This window comes from Bombus vancouverensis, chromosome 3 (assembly GCF_051014615.1).
Source record: "Bombus vancouverensis nearcticus chromosome 3, iyBomVanc1_principal, whole genome shotgun sequence".
Lineage (NCBI taxonomy): Eukaryota > Metazoa > Arthropoda > Insecta > Hymenoptera > Apidae > Bombus > Bombus vancouverensis.
Genome location: NC_134913.1, coordinates 1,773,683 through 1,791,992, shown reverse-complemented (window position 1 = coordinate 1,791,992; position 18,310 = coordinate 1,773,683). Strand labels below are relative to the sequence as shown.

General features: G+C 42.3%; 2 protein-coding genes across 6 annotated transcripts in view; one reads left to right on the top strand and one right to left on the bottom strand.

Moving 5' to 3' along the window:
• Positions 1–18,310, bottom strand: part of BicC (protein bicaudal C) — a 30,142-nt gene that overhangs the window by 7,421 nt on the left and 4,411 nt on the right. The window contains exons 2-5 of one of the 5 annotated variants that reach the window (XM_076628006.1): positions 8,838–9,352; positions 6,613–6,887; positions 6,067–6,110; positions 2,849–2,918 (exon numbers count right to left, since the gene is read on the bottom strand). In XM_076628006.1, the coding sequence (XP_076484121.1) occupies positions 2,849–2,918; positions 6,067–6,110; positions 6,613–6,832 (334 nt within the window). In that variant the 5' untranslated portion in view covers positions 6,833–6,887; positions 8,838–9,352. Of the gene's footprint in view, positions 1–1,519; positions 1,545–1,802; positions 2,053–2,618; positions 2,771–2,848; positions 2,919–3,064; positions 3,962–6,066; positions 6,111–6,612; positions 6,888–8,837; positions 9,353–18,310 lie in introns of those variants that run through there. The other 4 variants (XM_033346964.2, XM_076628007.1, XM_076628008.1 and 1 more) reach the window with 4 other exon arrangements.
• On the top strand, positions 9,754–11,985 carry Mettl14 (methyltransferase like 14). Its single transcript, XM_033346975.2, has 5 exons — positions 9,754–10,076; positions 10,168–10,344; positions 10,415–10,732; positions 10,805–11,187; positions 11,270–11,985. Exons 1-5 carry the CDS (start codon positions 10,020–10,022, stop codon positions 11,505–11,507), a joined length of 1,173 nt encoding a protein of 390 aa, XP_033202866.1. The 5' UTR covers positions 9,754–10,019; the 3' UTR covers positions 11,508–11,985.

Genomic DNA, 18,310 nt, shown 5'->3' with positions numbered 1-18,310 from the left:
GGCGTAAGGAGTATTTCGTAATTGGTCTCGTGGAAGGGATCGTTTCCCAAGAGGCGTAATTCGTTCGTTTCCTTGTTGCACTTCGTCCGGTTGCAGAGGCTGGATTCCGTGCAAACGGAGCTTTCCAAAAAAATCGATACTCGCCGGTGAATTCGCATAAAAATAGCGAGGATACAGAGAGGATGGCGAGGACCAAGCCGGTTGCTAAGAGGAGAAAACTCGGGCCGAATCGAAACGGTGACCCAGAAATAGATCGCGAACGACCGCGCGGGCGACCTTCGCGAATCTCCGCCGCGCGTGGTCTCCTAGCTGCACAGCAAAGGCAAAGATAACGCTGGACGCTAGATCGCGGTCGTCGATTCGCTCGTTTCGCGAGAAGAAACCGAACAAGCGATCGATTATCGAGATACAAGCAACGGTGACCATTTTCGCTGATATAGTCCTTCGCGGGTTACGTAACCTAACACCGATAAATCGCACGCTAGTTTTTGTCTGTGCGTAAACCTCTACTTCTACTCTACCTGCTTCGCTCAAGGAGAACGCTCTTTCGAAAGAAAAAGGAAAAGGATCGGGATTTAAAGTCGTTCGGCACGTTAGGTGAACGACCAAACATTTCGTGGTAATCGAGTTATCTCGACGACCAACGTATCGCTTTTATGCAATCGACGATAAATCTCATCGCGCGTATCGCGAGTCCACTTTCGCAACCTTTCTATTTTGTCAACTCTTTCTCCGACTTTAACTATTTCCGGTTAACAGGCTGACCGAAATTAAATTAGACTTCATTCGCTACATCACAGCGAGACTCAAACGCGAACTCGCCAATTCTCGCGGCTCGGATACACAACCACTTGTTATTCACGATATTATCGATCAACGATACGTGCGATTGTCGCTGAAAATGGATCGAAGCTCGAGAAAAAATAAAAGACTTTTATTTCGTATAAAAATATTCGTCGACGTTCCACGTTGCCGTCATTGATATCTCGATTGGTTAGTCATATTAATCGAGTTACTCGAGAATTCAAGTGATATGATGATTTTTCTAATAGGTGGATCGTGCATGTTTATGCAAAGTTTTTTATATTTTAAATATGACGAATTCAATTAAAGAATCGCAAACTAAATATTGTTACGAACGTTCAACCTTGGATATTATATATATATATATATATACTTTTATGTATTATTTACGTTTTTACATCTTTAAATGAATAAAGATGCATGCATAAATGCATAAACATTCACATTCTACTTATAACAACAAGGATAGAAAGTTAAAAGGACAAGTTGATTAATCTGGACGAGACTTTACGATAAACTTCTCTCGTGAACAACCGCGACATGTATACGTAAGTATGCTTATCAATGGAAAAATTCACGGCGAAGAAATCCTTACATTATTTCACATTTGGCTGTAGGAAATACGAATGTGAATACGAATGCGGATGCGGATGCGGATACGGATACAAGCATGAATACGAATACGGATACGGATACAATTGACCTCGCACTCGACCTTTTAAAGACTCGAAAGTAGAATATGTAGCTCCATCATTGAGTGTCACTACCTCCGCGTTGTAAACCAATGTACGTACACGTGTACGATACTCGACTGAATTAGAAAAACTGATTTCCCAGTTCTCTGGGAAAGAACGACGTCGTTACACAGCAACGTTCGAAGCTCTGAAAAAGTGACGATCGTTGGTTTACGTTCTGGCAATGAAAGAAACGTGGCCCAGGGGCGGCAAAGTTCGTCGTAGTGGAGGTAGAAAATCGGTAGGAGGTAAAACTATTTATACCGGATTACGTGATTTATCATGCACAATAGGTTCCTTCGGTGGCAGAGCAGTTTCGGAGGAGAAGGGACGGTAAACAGCTGTTCAAGTCACGAGGGAGGGATGAATCACCGAAAAGTTTCCATGGCGAGAGGTACGCGAGGGAAGGCTACTGGCAAACGAGCAAACGATCGAACGTTTCCGTTCATCGGGCGAATTTCGTCTAGCGATTTCGACGCGTCCGACACGCACCGGGAAACGCGTTTTACTTCGCCGACATGCACTGCTGCGCCAGAGCAAGCACACGAGTCGTTTCGTAATCACTTTCGATTAATGGGTGCGCTCTAATTATCGAGGCTACGTTCAGGAACGAGTCGCGTAATCGCGACGAATCGAAGCCGTCATCGGTAGAGCCGGCAACGAGCTCCACGAATTCTTAGTTTCTAGCTCCTAGGTTGTAAATAGAAGCACGACTGTCCGCTAGGCGGAACAAGATCGTCGGTGCTCGCAAGTCGTAGACTACGAGCTGCCGTTTGATCAGAACGCGAAAACACGGCGAACATGTGGCGCTGTGGAAGAACGTGCAACGCGAGAATTCGCATACACGAGCTGCAAATAGACGTAAGAAAATACACGATAACAGCCAGCGTCAGCTGTCGAGCCAAGGCAACGCAACTACTCGCGTAATCGCATGTCGTGTATATGTAACAAGGTTCGGTCGGTAAATGATAAACAGTAGACACGATCGAACCGAAGAGAAGGAGAGGCCGAAGCAAATCAGGAAACGATCGGTGGATCCGCCGACCCTTCAAGGTCGACAGTGTCGTCGAACCTACTTACTTAGGTTGTGTCACGTCGCACCGCATAGCGTCGTTAGCTCACGTATCGTTTCCGGATGTTTAGCTCTCGCACCGCACTCCGATATTTTCTATCGACTCGTTTCTAGCTAAATATTTGCCATTTGCGACGCGTGTCGATAACTTCGATCTAAGTTTTCGATCGTCTAAATGCAATTCCGATCGGCGGACGTGCTTCGAAGTACGTGCGAAGTCGCGCAGGCGCGCACTTACCTTTCTTCGACTTTGCTCCGATCTTTAGACGAGACGGCCACGTAACGAAGGTGTTTGTTTCCTCCATAATCTGTAATACATCAAAAAATTGCATTTAATCGCAATCAACTGTTTCGAGCGTTCGTGCTCGCCGTCACGCACGCACACATACGAACTATCAGAGGATCGCGAAGTCGTCGAAGAAAATTGTAAATACGGTCCGGTATCGAAAATTACCACGGTCATCGTTGTCGGGTGGTGATGGTATCTCGATCGGTATCGATCCTGATTACTTCGTAGTTCGATTTGGTTAGTCGATGAATCGTCGTCGGTGAATCAGCAGCAGAGAAAAAGAAAGAGACGGAACGAACTCGGAGGAAAGAAGAGCTACGGTTCCGGCACTTGTATCACAGTCACTGTTCGTATGGTTGTTGGAAATGTTACACCAGGAGCATGATCGTTGTGCGATCTCTTCGGCGACGAGAAAACCCGTTCGGATCGAGAGCGGAGTAGAAAGAATCTCGAATGAGCGGAGACAGCTCCGGGTGACGTACTTTCACTGCCACGACTGTCGAGAGCCGCGAAACGTCCCGCCGCGCCACGCCGCGCCGCGCCGCGTTATCCGTTCACTTCATCGCGGCTACCCGATACGCGCGATTGATGAGCCGACACATCAACAACCATCGACCATCGATGATTTTTATTTCGATCTTTTCCTCCTAAAATTTCACCAAAATCCTTCCACGAGTTTCTTTTTTCGTCGGAATCGTCGCCGATCTTGAAATTCGATGCAGATTCGATCGGGGGCTCGGCTCGTTCTCTGGATCGGCTGCCGGTTAATCGAGCCAACGTTCACGTACACTTTTCACATGCGATTCGTACACCCGATCCGATCGCGTTATCGGTAACGCGGTAGCTAAGTTTGTGCACAAATCGAACTTGGAATTTTAGTTGAGGCAGTTCGCGAACGAAACCGCAACCGGGAAAATGACGAAAACGATGCCGACGACACTCGCTGCGCTTTTCAACGTGACCGGCTGTCTGGTTGGAAGAACGATGTTCGGAACGGCCACGTCGTCTCTCGCTTTTACCGCGTCCGGATCACTGGCACGACTGACTGACTAACAGCATATAATGTAACGGGACGGCTCGGTGAACCGCCTCCCACTCGTCGTCGTCGCGACTCTAGCTGTCTCCGTTCCTCCGGAGTTCCGTACTCCCTCCACTATTGCCTCGGCGGAGAAACGACAGAACAGAAACGAAGTAACGCGACCCGATCGCGACTATACTCCAACCATGCACCAGAACATCTCAGCCGTTTCCGCCTGTTTCCATTGCCTTCTCCTTTCTTCTCTCTCTCCCGCGACGATTTAAAGAGCCGAATACAAGAACAGGTAGTTTTCTGCACGATTCATCCGTACGATTCACCTACGAAACTTTGACTCCGTTTTCGGGCGGCTACTACCTGGAGACCTGTTCTCGACTTCTTTGATGTTCGGTTCATTGATTGCGTTACACGCGAAATCCTATTAATAGATCACAGACGCGCATCTGTGCCGACAACAATCGATAAAATCTAACGATGTGCAAAAGCGAATGCAAACGTGAACACGCAATCAGATTCGAATGAACCAGTGTAAGCTAGAGTGAGTGAAACGAAACTAAGCGAGACTAGACATGAGAAATACATACGTGGAAGTAACACGGCCGGAAAGTTTCACGGTCGGTCGTTCGATGGAACGCGTGAATCTCCTCCGAGCAGGGTTACCTGGAAGCGCATCAGATACATTTTGCGAGCAGGCACCATCGTAAAAGTTTGAATGGCAACCCGATCGACAGAGGTAAAACCGTTTTAGATTCATAGGGAGATTTGAAAACGAAAAGAGACGAGAACAGATAATTCAGCAAACCCGACAGCACCAACACGAAAAAATGTTTTGACGTAGAGCTTCGGAGGAGCGAGATTGAGTGTGTAGCGGCGAGTCGAGTAATGCCGGTCTATAAATAATCGGGCGGTGTATTTCCAGGGCCCCTTTTACGCAACGTGTCAACGATAAGGATAAGCGCGAACGTTGCCTTCGAACACAACGGCAAACGTTTTGCGTTCCCTGCGCTCGTCTATGCGTCCTACACAACACGCGTTTATCGTTGTTCCAACTATTCGCAGGTGCACTACGCTCTACGCGACAAGCGTATCATCTATTATCTCACGACCATCGCTTTTACCGAGGAGAGAGGAACATGTCATATGTCTTTCGTTCTCGGATACGCCTTCCAGATGCAAGCTTGACTCCACGTAGAACGCAAACGTTAATGGTCCGCAAAAGATCGAATTCGAAAGATCGGCGAGTAGAAAAGAGAAAACTTTCGACTCGAAGCCAAAACACCGAACGGTGACTCGATAGGACAACAATTATCTGCCGCTCCAGCAACAGCATCAAAGAAAATTCTACAGAAATAGCTCCGTTCGGTTTCGTATAATCGCGAGGTCGCAACACTCTGTGCTACGAGCGCTGTTCGCGAAATCCGTGACGTTTTGCGCCATCGTTCTTTCCACGGCTCTTACCCGTCTTGCGTACCCTACATTCGTTTTTCTCGAGAAGAGACTCGAATAAATACGCGTTCCGATAAAAATCCTCAAAAATCGAGTAAGATCGCGAACGAAAACAATGCGATGATTCAAACGTTGGACGATAGGTTTAATCTGAAGTTAACACAGAGTTAATGTCAAAAATGGGAGCAGCGACGGAGCGACTAGTTGTCGATGCTATCGAATATTTCGAGCAACGAGTCACAGCGTGACGCACGGAAGGCGTAGTCCGAGTCCGCAACAATGACGATGACAACAAATTTAAGGCTGACCTTCCGTCCACGCAAATTGTATTATGTATTTTAAATTAAAATCGACAATGAAATATAGGTGTCGTTAGTCTTACACGATTACATTGCCAGAAATACGATACGTGTTACGCGTTGCATGTATATATTTTTACACATTCTTCGTACGACATAGGTCATAGGTTGCCGATGTCGCATGAACGAAAAATCTTTTATCCGGTGACCGGTGATCGGTAGAGTGTTCTGTTCAACTCGTTGACGAACAATACTCAAAGAAGACAAAAAGTACACTGCGTAAGTTCCAGAGAAAATTGGGGAAGATAATATAGCGCGCGGAAAACGAGTTTGATTACCGGATCGACCGATCGAGATATCGACATGAAGGACGTAACGCAACTTACGTTATGAAAAAACGTGTCCGCTAGCTTGGGTGCGTCATTATCACCTGTAAACAAAGAAAAATGTACGGTCAGGGTACAACGAACTCTCGTCCGTTTGTTCTTTTTCTTTTTCGATACATTCCATCTTCGAGGATGGATCGTACGTAAAAAGACAATGAAATGTTTGAAGATATTAATTAAGGGCGAAATCAGCGAGCACAGCTCGGACGTCAATTCCGACTTTGACACCGATTTGATTTGGTTCGTCAGCCAAACGGATAAACTTATCGCTGATATTTACGTGATTCGCTCGATTTCGGCACAGGCGTAAATATCTACATATGTATGTAGAGCGTCTCAATCAAAATAAACGTTACGATCCTGGTATTTCTAATCGTGACCAATTACCATTTGACAGTCTCTCTAATTCCGTTTACAAACAGATAATCTATTTAAATCGCGCGATATGTAGCTTTCGAGAATCGTAAACTCGCATATCGAATAAGAAGGAAAAAGAGAGAGAGAAAAAGAAAAAAGGTCAGAAATCGAATGACTCTGACCACTCACCTAGAAGCATCTGTTCCAACTTTCGGCGATCAACGCGAAATCTTTCTTGCAGCAGGTCGTCTGGATTGCCAATGCCAAGTACAGCCGCAATGTCGAACAATTCTTGGCGACTTTCGAAGCCCGATTTACCAGAGACGCTGGTCGTCATTGTGCCCTCCGACGTCTCGGACATCGTCTCCGTCGCTTTTCTCTCGTTTTGTATCACCTCGTCGGGTCTCATCTTGTCCAGATTCTTCGATAACCACTCTTCACCGTTCCAACTCGATCAATCCTTCCTGTAGAAACAAATACAAAACGGAACGATTTACATATTCACTCAACTGCGGACGACACAACGCACGAGTCAAGGATAAAGGCATCGGAAACGAGGGCAGCGAAAACGCGAAATTTCGGGAAATCTGAGAATAATGGCGATGCGGTATCGGCCCATTTCTACGAGGAAACGCGATGATATCGATCGTGAATTCGACGAGCGTGTCGCGTCAATGACGCGCACGAAATTGAGCAGCGCAATGATCTCGATCGCGCTATACGCCATGCCAGTCCCCTTATTTTCTCTTTCTATATTTTCCCGCCATTTCACTTTCTCCTTGATCGTTTGTTTCTATATCTCTAACCCCGTTCGAATCGGCGCGTCGTCTTCCTTTTCTTTCTTCCGTGTTCCGTGTTTCGCTCCGTATGCGTGGGTTGTACGCTACCACCACAGTCCAGGACCAACGACTATAGGACGCTTATTGCCCACACCGTTCGCGTAAATAGCTTAAGGGATTCCGGTGAGCGTAGCGCCACCGGCCGATTTCTTGGAATTCGAGCTGAATTTCGTGGAAGAGGCTCGACAAACCAACCAATCGGAACCGGTAATTGCCCGGCTGACGATTCACTCGACGCGTGGTTTTTCTTATCCCTCTCCCCCCTCCGCCGACGCGGTTCGCGAGACTACCTCTGTCATCTACCTTTCTCTCGTTGGTGTTCTCTTCTCGCTCCAACACACCTGTGCCAACGAATGTCTGCAAAAAATTGTTTTCGCCAACGCGCGACATGTCGCGTGTACCTACGTGACTCATGCCTCGTCGATTACCCTGACGAAAACAATGCATTCGATCGCCGGACGATACCCTAAACTTAATCCACCCGATACCGAAACTATACCTGCTGATACCGTCGAATTTCCGATCGGGACGCCCTTGATCAAATTTGCCGCCATCCATCCATTCACCCCCTATCGCGTCCCAAATTCTTTCTCGTCCTTCCTCCATTTGACATTTTGCTTCAACCTCGATAGATATTTGCTTCCTTTGAGTCTCGCCTCCTGTCCTTCGCGTAACCTCAACGTAATTCTACTAATTTTACACGGTCACGAGATGAGCGGAATGTAAGTCCATGTAATAATTAAAATCGTTATACTTGATCAAACTCGAAAGAATCGCGATACAATGGCGGGGCCGATCACAGATCGTAATTCGAACATTTACCGAACCTAGCCATTTAAATAAATAAAGACTCGTTTACTGGCTATCCAAATGGATCGACTGTTCCAACATACGAACCTTGATTAACCGGCGCACTTTTTGCGTCGTATCACGATGAAAATTCAAGCGAACCTTGGTCAGTCGAGACAATATGGAACGTTTGACGATAGTGAACACGAAGACGACGGAAAGACGATAGCAACGACGAGGTGAACAACGAGGAAGCGACGCGACGACGGCACAGTCTTTCGCTACGTGCTTCCTACGACCGTTACCTTGACACCGTCGTGATGGACTGTGTCAACGAGGGTTTCGTCTCTCACCGGTTAATACCGATCGCTACCGACCAGTGCCGATTCATCGCCTATTCAAATTTACTCTGGAACTAGAACGTCGCCGAAATTTTTCAGCATTTCTATCTACCCGATTAATTGAGCCTGCTCAATGAGCAACGCAGTTAGGTTATGTATAGATTCTGTTCTTTTTTCCTGTTTTACGCAAATTACTTTCATCCTCGCATATAGCAACGTTTTGTCAGTTGTATATCTCAAAATTGCGTGATCGATCTTCTTCCTTTGCCTTAACCTCTTACTTGGCCAATATGAGTTAACGCTAGTAGTACTAAATCAATCAAAATAAGTGTTTAGAATGAGAAATTAATTTGCTTTTATTCATTTTTAATCCGTAAACATAGAAGTTTCTGAACAAAGGATCCGCTCGCACCGCCCCATTACGTCAAATTAAACAAACGCTTACCATAAACATAAATTGTCTACGATTTCATATGGTCTTCGTCTCGATTATTCATCAAGGGTGAGTTATGGCTAGTTGCGCGGTCCACTAGCTGTCCTCCGCGTCCTCCAAGGAAAATCGAATCTCAACTAGCCTTGGTCTACCAATCCTGGTCATGCTTTGAAACGTCTATTTTCGTCACCTGTTGAAAATCTTACATTTTACAAGAAAACGACCGTACTGCGATTCTGTTCGTGACCGATTGTCACCGCTTTGCGTTGGCGCTCCTCCTGAGGACTCCGATCGCGTGTCGATTTCAAAGCAGACTAAGGGAGACTGTGTCGATCATAAAACGTTCTACAATCGTTCCTTCGTACTCGTGCCCATTCCCGTCACCGCGTCCACCGCCACTCTTATCTTGGTTATTTTATTTCACTGAGCTGCGCTTTCGTGACACACTCTTCTTTCACTATTCTCGCTCAACTTTCGCTTTCGATCACTCCACCTTCTAATCCTCCTTCCCTTTCCAGGTGGTTCTTCTAATAATCGAGAAACATATAAAATGCACCTATTACTTAGAGCGAGATCTTTTTGGTTTTTTAAGACTACATGGCTCGTCGAAACGATTTATACTATTAATATGTTTAGAGATTATGCTAAAATCGATAGCGATCGCTTTCGCATAGAGAAGAGTATAACGCAAGAACGAGCCCAGAGAAAGCCTTTTCGATTCGCTTGGCGTTATATATTTGCAACCATATTTTTTTTGAAAAAGTGAAAACGTCATTTTCTTCGTGCGTGATAGCAACTTCGAACGCTGCTCGGACGCAAAGCAGACTTGTCGTTTGTTGCACGGTTTTCCACGAGAGGTCGTTCATCGTTTACGCGCTGTCTTAGCGCGATACATGAAGAATAATGAAAATTCGTTTGGCTACAAGATGGCGTGCGTATACGTTTTGTTTTCAGATCTTTTGGAGTGTTGGGTTAGGAAGCAGAGGATTATCATTGACTGTACATACGTTAAATTTCGCCAACTTTCTCTTAAATTCGATCACTGAATTATAAGATAAAAGGAAAGTAACAAATTACATTTGTAGTTGTTCTGCTTGTTCTCCCTTTCGAACCGAGGAAATGAACAGAATAAGTATAAACGGAAATGTACGATAGATATTATTTTGCGGCCAGTTCCAAAGGATTTAGCAGAAAATGCTTCAGACGCTACGCGAACGTTCGCAAAAACGCAAGAAGTTGCTCGCTCAGACGGTGAGGACTACTCAAACGTGATTTCATGACGTTGAGGTTATGATCGCAAGTAAGAATTTGTGAATGGTATGAATTCGTTTCTTCTATGTAGTTAGGTGTTTCGAGCGTAGACGAGTTGCGGCAAATTCTTGGAACGGATGTCGACGATACGCAGAAGAAAAAATTGAAATCGGTATCAGAGAAATCGGAGAACGGAGTGAAAGATTTAAAAAGTGAGACAGGTCCGACCGACGAAATCGTTTACAAAGACTCGTCAACATTTTTAAAGGTAGGCGAGTTTGTATTCATAACCAAGCAACTATCTGTTTCCACTTTCGACTACAGATTTATTTTTTAAGGGAACACAATCGTCGAATCCGCATAATGACTACTGTCAACATTTCATTGATACGGGTCAGCGACCTCAAAATTTCATTAGGGACGTGGGTCTGGCGGACAGATTCGAGGAATACCCGAAACTACGGGAGCTGATCAAGTTGAAAGATGATTTAATCGCTGAAACCGCAACACCTCCCATGTACCTAAAAACTGACCTGCTTACGTACAATTTGAAGGAACTGAATTGCAAGTTTGATGTAATTTTGATCGAACCCCCTTTGGAAGAGTACCAACGCACCTGCGGCGCTACAAACGTGCAACTTTGGAATTGGGATCAGGTGAGTAGAGATTATACAACGTACCTCTTCTCTACTCGTAACGCCTTTATTAAAAACAATCTATATTCGTAGATAATGGAATTGGATATCGGCGAAGTGGCGGCCAATCGGAGCTTCGTGTTTCTGTGGTGCGGCAGTAGCGATGGACTAGATATGGGACGTTTCTGTCTTCGAAAATGGGGCTTTAGACGATGCGAAGACATATGCTGGATTCGCACCAACATTAATAACCCGGGGCACAGTAAAAACCTAGATAGCAAGGCCGTACTTCAGAGAACCAAAGAACACTGCCTAATGGGTATCAAGGGGACCGTCAGACGATCCACGGATGGAGATTTCATTCATGCAAACGTCGATATTGATTTGATCATTTCGGAGGAGCCCGAATATGGTTCTATAGAAAAGCCTGTCGAGATTTTTCATATAATCGAACACTTCTGTCTCGGCAGACGACGGTAAGCGAGGAAAGCATGTACATACGTATCAGGGCGTTCAACTCACTCAGCTAATCAACAATATTTTTCGCACTTTACATAGACTGCATTTGTTCGGTCGAGACAGTACTATTCGACCAGGCTGGCTTACTGTAGGCCCTGAGCTAACCAACACGAATTTTAACGCAGACCTCTATACTAGTTACTTTGCCAACGGTCAAATCACCACTGGTTGTACAGAACGTATCGAAGCTCTCAGACCAAAGTCTCCACCGCCAAAGGGAAAAGTCGCCGGTCGAGGTAGAGGCGGTTTCACTCGAGGACGTGGTAGAGGAAGGTAAAACGGTCCGCCATCGATGATCGTTTCAGATCCTTTCTTTACACATTGTAATGATCAAATACACCACACGTTGCCAGAACGTTGGCAACCAGATCACCACATCTCTTCCGTTAAAAGATTCGGTATCACGTGAAGAAAACTTGTACCTTTGTATTGTACGATAATTTGTTTTACATATTGTGTTATAGCGTAGTTCAAATACATCGCGCTACCGAATATTCCAATTCTCTTCAATTACATGTAAATATAATCACGCAACGAATTAGTTAACGCGCGAATGATATCGAAATTATCGGGTATTTCTCTCACACCCTGACTTATGATTTAGAATCGAATATCACGATGTTTCTAACAATGTACACCGTATTACGTGTAAATACCTTTATTCATTCGTGTCCTATTTGGAATATTTTGTAACGCAAACCAATATACAACATGTTTGAAATAAAGTTCAGTGTCGAATCGATGGTCACCGAGAATATCAATGCTTTATGTCTACTTACGCGTGTGGGTCGCTTAACAATATATCAATCATTCACCGGCACAATTAGCCGAGAGCTTCTAAATTTTCGTCTAATTGCTTAAGAACGATTATACAAATCTTAGCATCTTAAGTATACGCATTCTTAAAAAGCAAACGCGATTATTTCGAAACGTTTGAGATCCGGTCATATTACTTTGTACTTTGTGTCTTGAGAATATTGAAATTTCTATAAATACAACTTACTATATAGTTAACTACATTTACAACTTTTATACGATCCACGGAAACTTACGAACATACTTCTTGGCCCCAGTAAAGCTTCCGGTAGTATAGAATACGTATTCGATAAATGGTTCGCATTTTCTCGCATCTGAAACTTTCCATGAACTTTAAACGTAACGAAGAGGAACCAATCATGCTTAACGACAATCGATTTACGACGCTTTTAAATTACAGATTTCATGGAATAACATCCTTTGATTTTCATCGCTGACGCATCGCCAAAAGTTTACAAAACGTTCGTTTCATAATAATTCGTATAACTTCTAAATCTACGTACGATTACTATGCTCGGCGAGTACAATAAATTAAAGAATGGAATTATCTCGACGATAAAAAATATAGAACACTGGATGTGTTTACCGATTCGGTTCATTGAACGTCTGAGAGAAAGAAAAGCTTGCGAAACCAAAATTATCGTTTGAATAAAATCACGAAAAGAAGAAGGTGACAAATTCATTGCCTTAAAACAATGATCGTCAATATGCGTAAAAATATCGAACGACGAACCTTGCGGTCAACGCGAGTATAAAATATATTTCTTTCTAGCTAATTACATATTGTCGTCGATATAAAATATACGAGAAACGAGTATCTACAAATTAAAATCGATCAACGGTACGATCGGTCGTCGAAAGTATAAATTAGAAGGTGTTAATCGTCCGAGTTAAGAAACGCGTCTTTTTTTTCACGCAGTCTTCCATACAGCGATTCGCTGGAAATGATCACATTTTTTTCTTTTCCCAAAAATGCCGTGTAAGCGAAGAGAACTATCTTACACATGGTAAAAGTGATTAGACAGAAAGAGAGAGAGAGAGAGAGAGAGAGAGAGAACGAGAAAAAGAAAGAAACGCAATTTTTTTGAAATTCTACCAGCTATTAAGAAGAATACGAATATATATGTATAGCGATGAACTGGCAGGCACAGGCAGAACTCGTTGGTATCGACTGATCAATTCGTTCGTGAGCAAACGATGAGTCGCAGCGAAGTGGACCGTTTTTTGAGAGTAGAGTTTAGTTCTGATCGGTCTCCATCGGATCGGTCTACAGTTTCAAAGTCACAAATAGGTCGACTCCCCTGTAAGCAGAGTCAATGTGAATTACGTGGAAAGTTGACTTGTTAGCATATATGTACATAGTTAACGAAACGCAAAACGCAAAATCGCGTCGAGCAAATGCGTACCTGTATAAAAGAATTTAAATTTCTGCGAATGCGAGTGGCAAGGATCTCGGTTTTCTCCGTTTCCTACTTTATGCAGGGTGTTTCCTAGCGTATTTCATAAGAACAAACAAAAATCATCGTTAAAACAGTAAACTCGCACTACGTTTAGAAAAGTTCGAGAAGGAAGAAGAAAGAAAAGTAAAAGAGATACGGAAAAATGAAACGAACAAAATAGAGAGGAACAACGTGTTGTTGTTTAATTGCGTCCTCCGATGCTCGATAACCTTTCATTTTTTTTTTTTTTTTAAATGATCGAAAATGTTGGAGGGGACGATATGTGGAGAGTTGTATTCGTATATAATATCACAGAAAAAAATAATGCATCTTATTTATATTTTGAACATTCCGCATGAATCATATAAAAGTTAGTTTTAAGAGATATCACTTATAAAACGATATTCATGAGCTTCGTATGAGAAAAAATATGTCCGAGAAGCGTGTACGTTACAAGAAGTAACAATATGGTACATACGTATGCCATAATTATTGGTACGTAAAAACGTATTTAGTAAGTTTACCTTCTTCGTTACTTTTAGAGGGTAAAAAACTGAGGTATCGCAACGATTGCTAGCGAGTCGACGTTAGTTCAGTGAACTACAGATGCGATTAAAATAGTTCGAGCGAGGTAAATTTACTAATTCGTTCGAGGTAATCCAAAACTCGCTACCTGATAACACGAATAAGTATTTCATTCGCTCTTGTGCTGTTTTCGATCATTGCACGCACACACGCACGCATTCTCTCTCTCTCTCTCTCTCTCTCTTTCTCTCCCTCCTCCTTTTCTCTCCTCCCTCCCTTCCTCTCTTCCATTTTATCAACCATCAAATTTAATTTCGATGACAAAAAGAAAACCAAACATAGAAATAAAGATAGATTCTGAGACGCGGGATCAGAATTTATTCGAAAAACGAGAATGAGCTTTTTTCCTCGATGCATTCTCTTCGACATACGTGAATCGCGTATCAACGTATTTATCGTGCCATAACTAATTTTATGCAAATTTCATAAGTTTACGGTACTTATATCAACGAACGGAAAGATGCACCAGCGAACGATAACGAACGACCGCATTTTTTTGACTTAACCGTGCGCGCGTATTCCTATTCGTATTCGTAACCTTGTCTAAGGCTCGTGGCTAAAATCTATGCGAACGATCAACTCGGCAAGTTAGCAAAAGAGAGGAAGCGTTGATGTAAACACGCGAAATTTCAACATACTAATACGTTTCGTTAAAAGGAATAAGTTTTTGCAATATCATCTCTTGTTGCACATACGGACTCGGTCGATTTTGAATTTTCTTCCGTAGCGCGCGTGCGACTTGTCCGGTCTGCGTATCGGTCTGAGCGTATACATAATCGAAAAGTTCGTTCATGGCTGCATGTACAAACGAACAAAATGAAGATACAATAACAGCGAAATTAGAAGAAATGCCAGTTAGAACGATGCATGACGCGACTCTATTTGCCATCATCGTTTTTAATTGCATCGAGTTACGAACTATCGTATCGCAACGTACAAGCTATGAGTTAGGAAAGGACGGCGTCAGAAACGATTCTTGTTGCGTTCTCTAAATTCATTTGTATCCTTTGCATATTCGATCAAATGGACGTTTCTCATCCAAAAGCTTAAAGAATTCGCGTATTGTGCGAGTGCTAAGGAAACAACCATACCTTTCATTCGAACAAAATTTCGCGAAAAATTTCGATCTACATCGAACGTTACTACGGTCGCAGGCGTGCACCGACTTTTTAAACGCATCGCGAACATCGTAACGTTACAAGGTGATCTTTTTTTTTAGCCGTAACACAGAGCAGAACCGCATAGCTTCCGAGTCCGACATCTATGGCTTTTCTATCTTTCTTTTCTCTCAATTTTGCTTTTTCTCGAGACCATGTAAACGAACAGCGATCAGAAACATTCGTAGAACATCCGATGAGTCGGTGTAGAATCTATTCGACGATATCGTCGTAACGATTTATCGATTAACGTCGTATCGCCTTCTACTTTCGAAAAGAATAAAAACTGCGAACCCTACATCGAATAGATTCGTTTATACAATTCTACTTTTCACGGCGCAATTCGCAAATTTTTCACAAATACCCTTAGCTTAGGTAAAAGCAAAAATGTTTATGCGCGCCGTGATCACGAGTCGAAGTGAAACATCGCACGGCCAGATTTTTCATCACTATGTAATACTTAGACGACTCACGCACGATACATTCTACATCGCTCGTCTATTTTCCTTTTGTTACGCTCTTTTCCTCATTTTTATTCTTTTTTGCGCATATACATAAGTATCTGTGATCGCAAAATTCGTCAGATTAGATCATTCGATATACATATTCCTTTCGGTAGATTTGTCATAGTGAAACAAGTTTTGATAAATTATACCGATTGCAATAGAAAAACATAAAGTTACGTGTTTAGCTAATGCGGTGATACAACGTGTATCGATTGGATCGTCTTTACAGAGGAAAACAAAGTTAATACACAAGTACGATAAACGTCGTCGTTATCGAACGAAGAGCAGGCGACATCCTCGGCGTTGTGGTTACCGATGTTAGAGTTCTCGTGAATATTGGTGATGCTGATGTTCTTCTTGTCCTTACCATTCTTGTTGCTGTATTTATTGACTTACAATTTATTAACGTTACGAAAATAATCTTGCTTTTTTTTTTACAGCATTATTCTTCCATCTGGATTCATAATCTATATAAACACACTTTCTTTCTCAGCCTATAAGACCGACGCAGCTATTTCTTCAAACACCAGCCATTGTCTCGTATTCGCGAGAATGCGCAGTTTCACCGACAAAACGAGATAAGCGTTACACAAGCCGCATTATGTATCTTTAATATGCCGAGCATGGAACTTCTCTTTATCATTTACATTGATTCTCTCTTTTTATAACGTTTAGCCTTTCCACTCTTCTTTTTCATTTTCTTCTTCCTTTTACTCCTACCTTTCAGAGTTTGTTCAGAGAACTTCCAGCTCGTTGATAATAAATATAAAATACATGGTTTAAAAAAACATTCGTTTATATTTATGCTTGGCGTTTGTAAATAAATTCCAATGGAACTCTACGATCAAACATATTCAACGAAAAGAAAGAATATGTGCGTAGCACGAGCCAAACTGATGCGCATTCGTCAAAGAAGTTAAGAAAGAAAGAAAGCGACATATTTTTGAGACACGAATCTTCGAGATACGAAAGAAAATTTCGGTACTGATATAAACGTTTTCTTTGGCTTGTTGGAACTAATATGCGTCGTCTAACAACACTTTACATGTCGTTAAAAAGACACGATCGTTTGTTCGAGCGTAACATTCCAATCGAGCGTACATCTTCGATAATAAAGATGATAGTCGAATTTCTAACGTCCGCATGTGAATATGCGAGAGACAGCAATGTCGAAGAGTGTAGAGGGATGACTGGCGATGAACTCACAAAACATCTATCATTCCTCCGTCTGATAGAAGGCGGTATCGTCCAACACGCTGGTCCATGTCCACTAAGGGTGAACAGACATATAGAGAGGCAGTTGGTCAATATTGTGTATTTCAATTCTTAGATCGAATCTATATCTAAATACGGTGCGGTGCGGTGGAGGACAAAGTGAGCTCACTACCAAATATCTATATATTTCTCTTCTTCTTCTCTTATCCACATTCCTTTTCAAGTAAATTTCTCTCTCACTCCCACTCTCTCTTTCTTCCTTTCTTCCTTTTTATTCTTTTTGTTCGCACGCACATTCTTCCAAAGATTCACGTTTCTCATCGTCTTTTATCGACAATAAACGCGCGCGATAGAGTAAACGTGTTAGTGATTAACGATCGAACAGATCACCCAACACACGTACCCACACCGTATTAAATTTATAAAAAAGATTTAACGCGTGATAACGAGACAACAGCACGTAGCATCATATTCGGACATGCGAAAGAAAAGGGGAAATTACAAAGCTGTATCCATTAAATCACATTAAAATACTATATAGCATTCTCCAAAGATCAAAACGCTCTTAAAGATCATGTAAACGGAAGAAAAAATAACATGCAAGATAACAAGATAACTTCTACGGAGCAAACCAAATGGAGAAATTTTCATGATCGACATTTGATACAATTTTGAATGCTGTACAGGCATAACGTGATCTATAAAGCTCAAATTTTGTATTTGGCAGAAGCACATTCTGATACATTCGCATGACACGCTGCCAATGCAAAAATGCTACATTTCTGTCTTGTGCAACAAATATTTGACGCTATGCAAAGGAAAATGACGTATAATTATTATATAAAATACTATTCGTCGTTACAGCGGCATACATTAAAAGGCAAAGGAATTTGTATATCCATATTCAAATACGGTCTCATGAAGATCAAGTATGTTACACTCTTCTGCCAAATTATTAGTTTAGAATGTGCTTCGGATACGTACAATGTTTGAGTCCAATCAATGAGCCAAGCGCTTCATAATCCTCCCGTAAATAAGGAACTACAAGGAGAAAGCGTTACAAACGATGTACATATTTTATTTTTTATAAATAGAAAGGAAAAGTAGTACATAGATAAATATAAAAGGGTGGGGAATCATAAGCAAGTATGTAATGAACAAAATTTTTTGTAGTAAGAGTTTTGAAGTAAAGTTTGCATATTACAGAGAATCGGAAGACGTAAGTATATAGAAAGTTCTAAAAGTGTACTATTTAAAACTGCAATGCATGTGTAACATCATCCATAAAATATTTGTTACAGGAATACATTTGAGATATAAATATACGTTTATACGCTTAAAAATCGCTAATATTTTGTTTGA

Coding starts and splice junctions, on each gene's coding strand:
- Mettl14 (XM_033346975.2), top strand. CDS start 10,020: ATGCTTCAGACGCTACGCGAACGTTCGCAAAAACGCAAGAAGTTGCTC. Junction 10,077..10,167: donor AGAAGTTGCTCGCTCAGACG/GTGAGGACTACT, acceptor TCTTCTATGTAG/TTAGGTGTTTCGAGCGTAGA. Junction 11,188..11,269: donor TTCTGTCTCGGCAGACGACG/GTAAGCGAGGAA, acceptor CACTTTACATAG/ACTGCATTTGTTCGGTCGAG.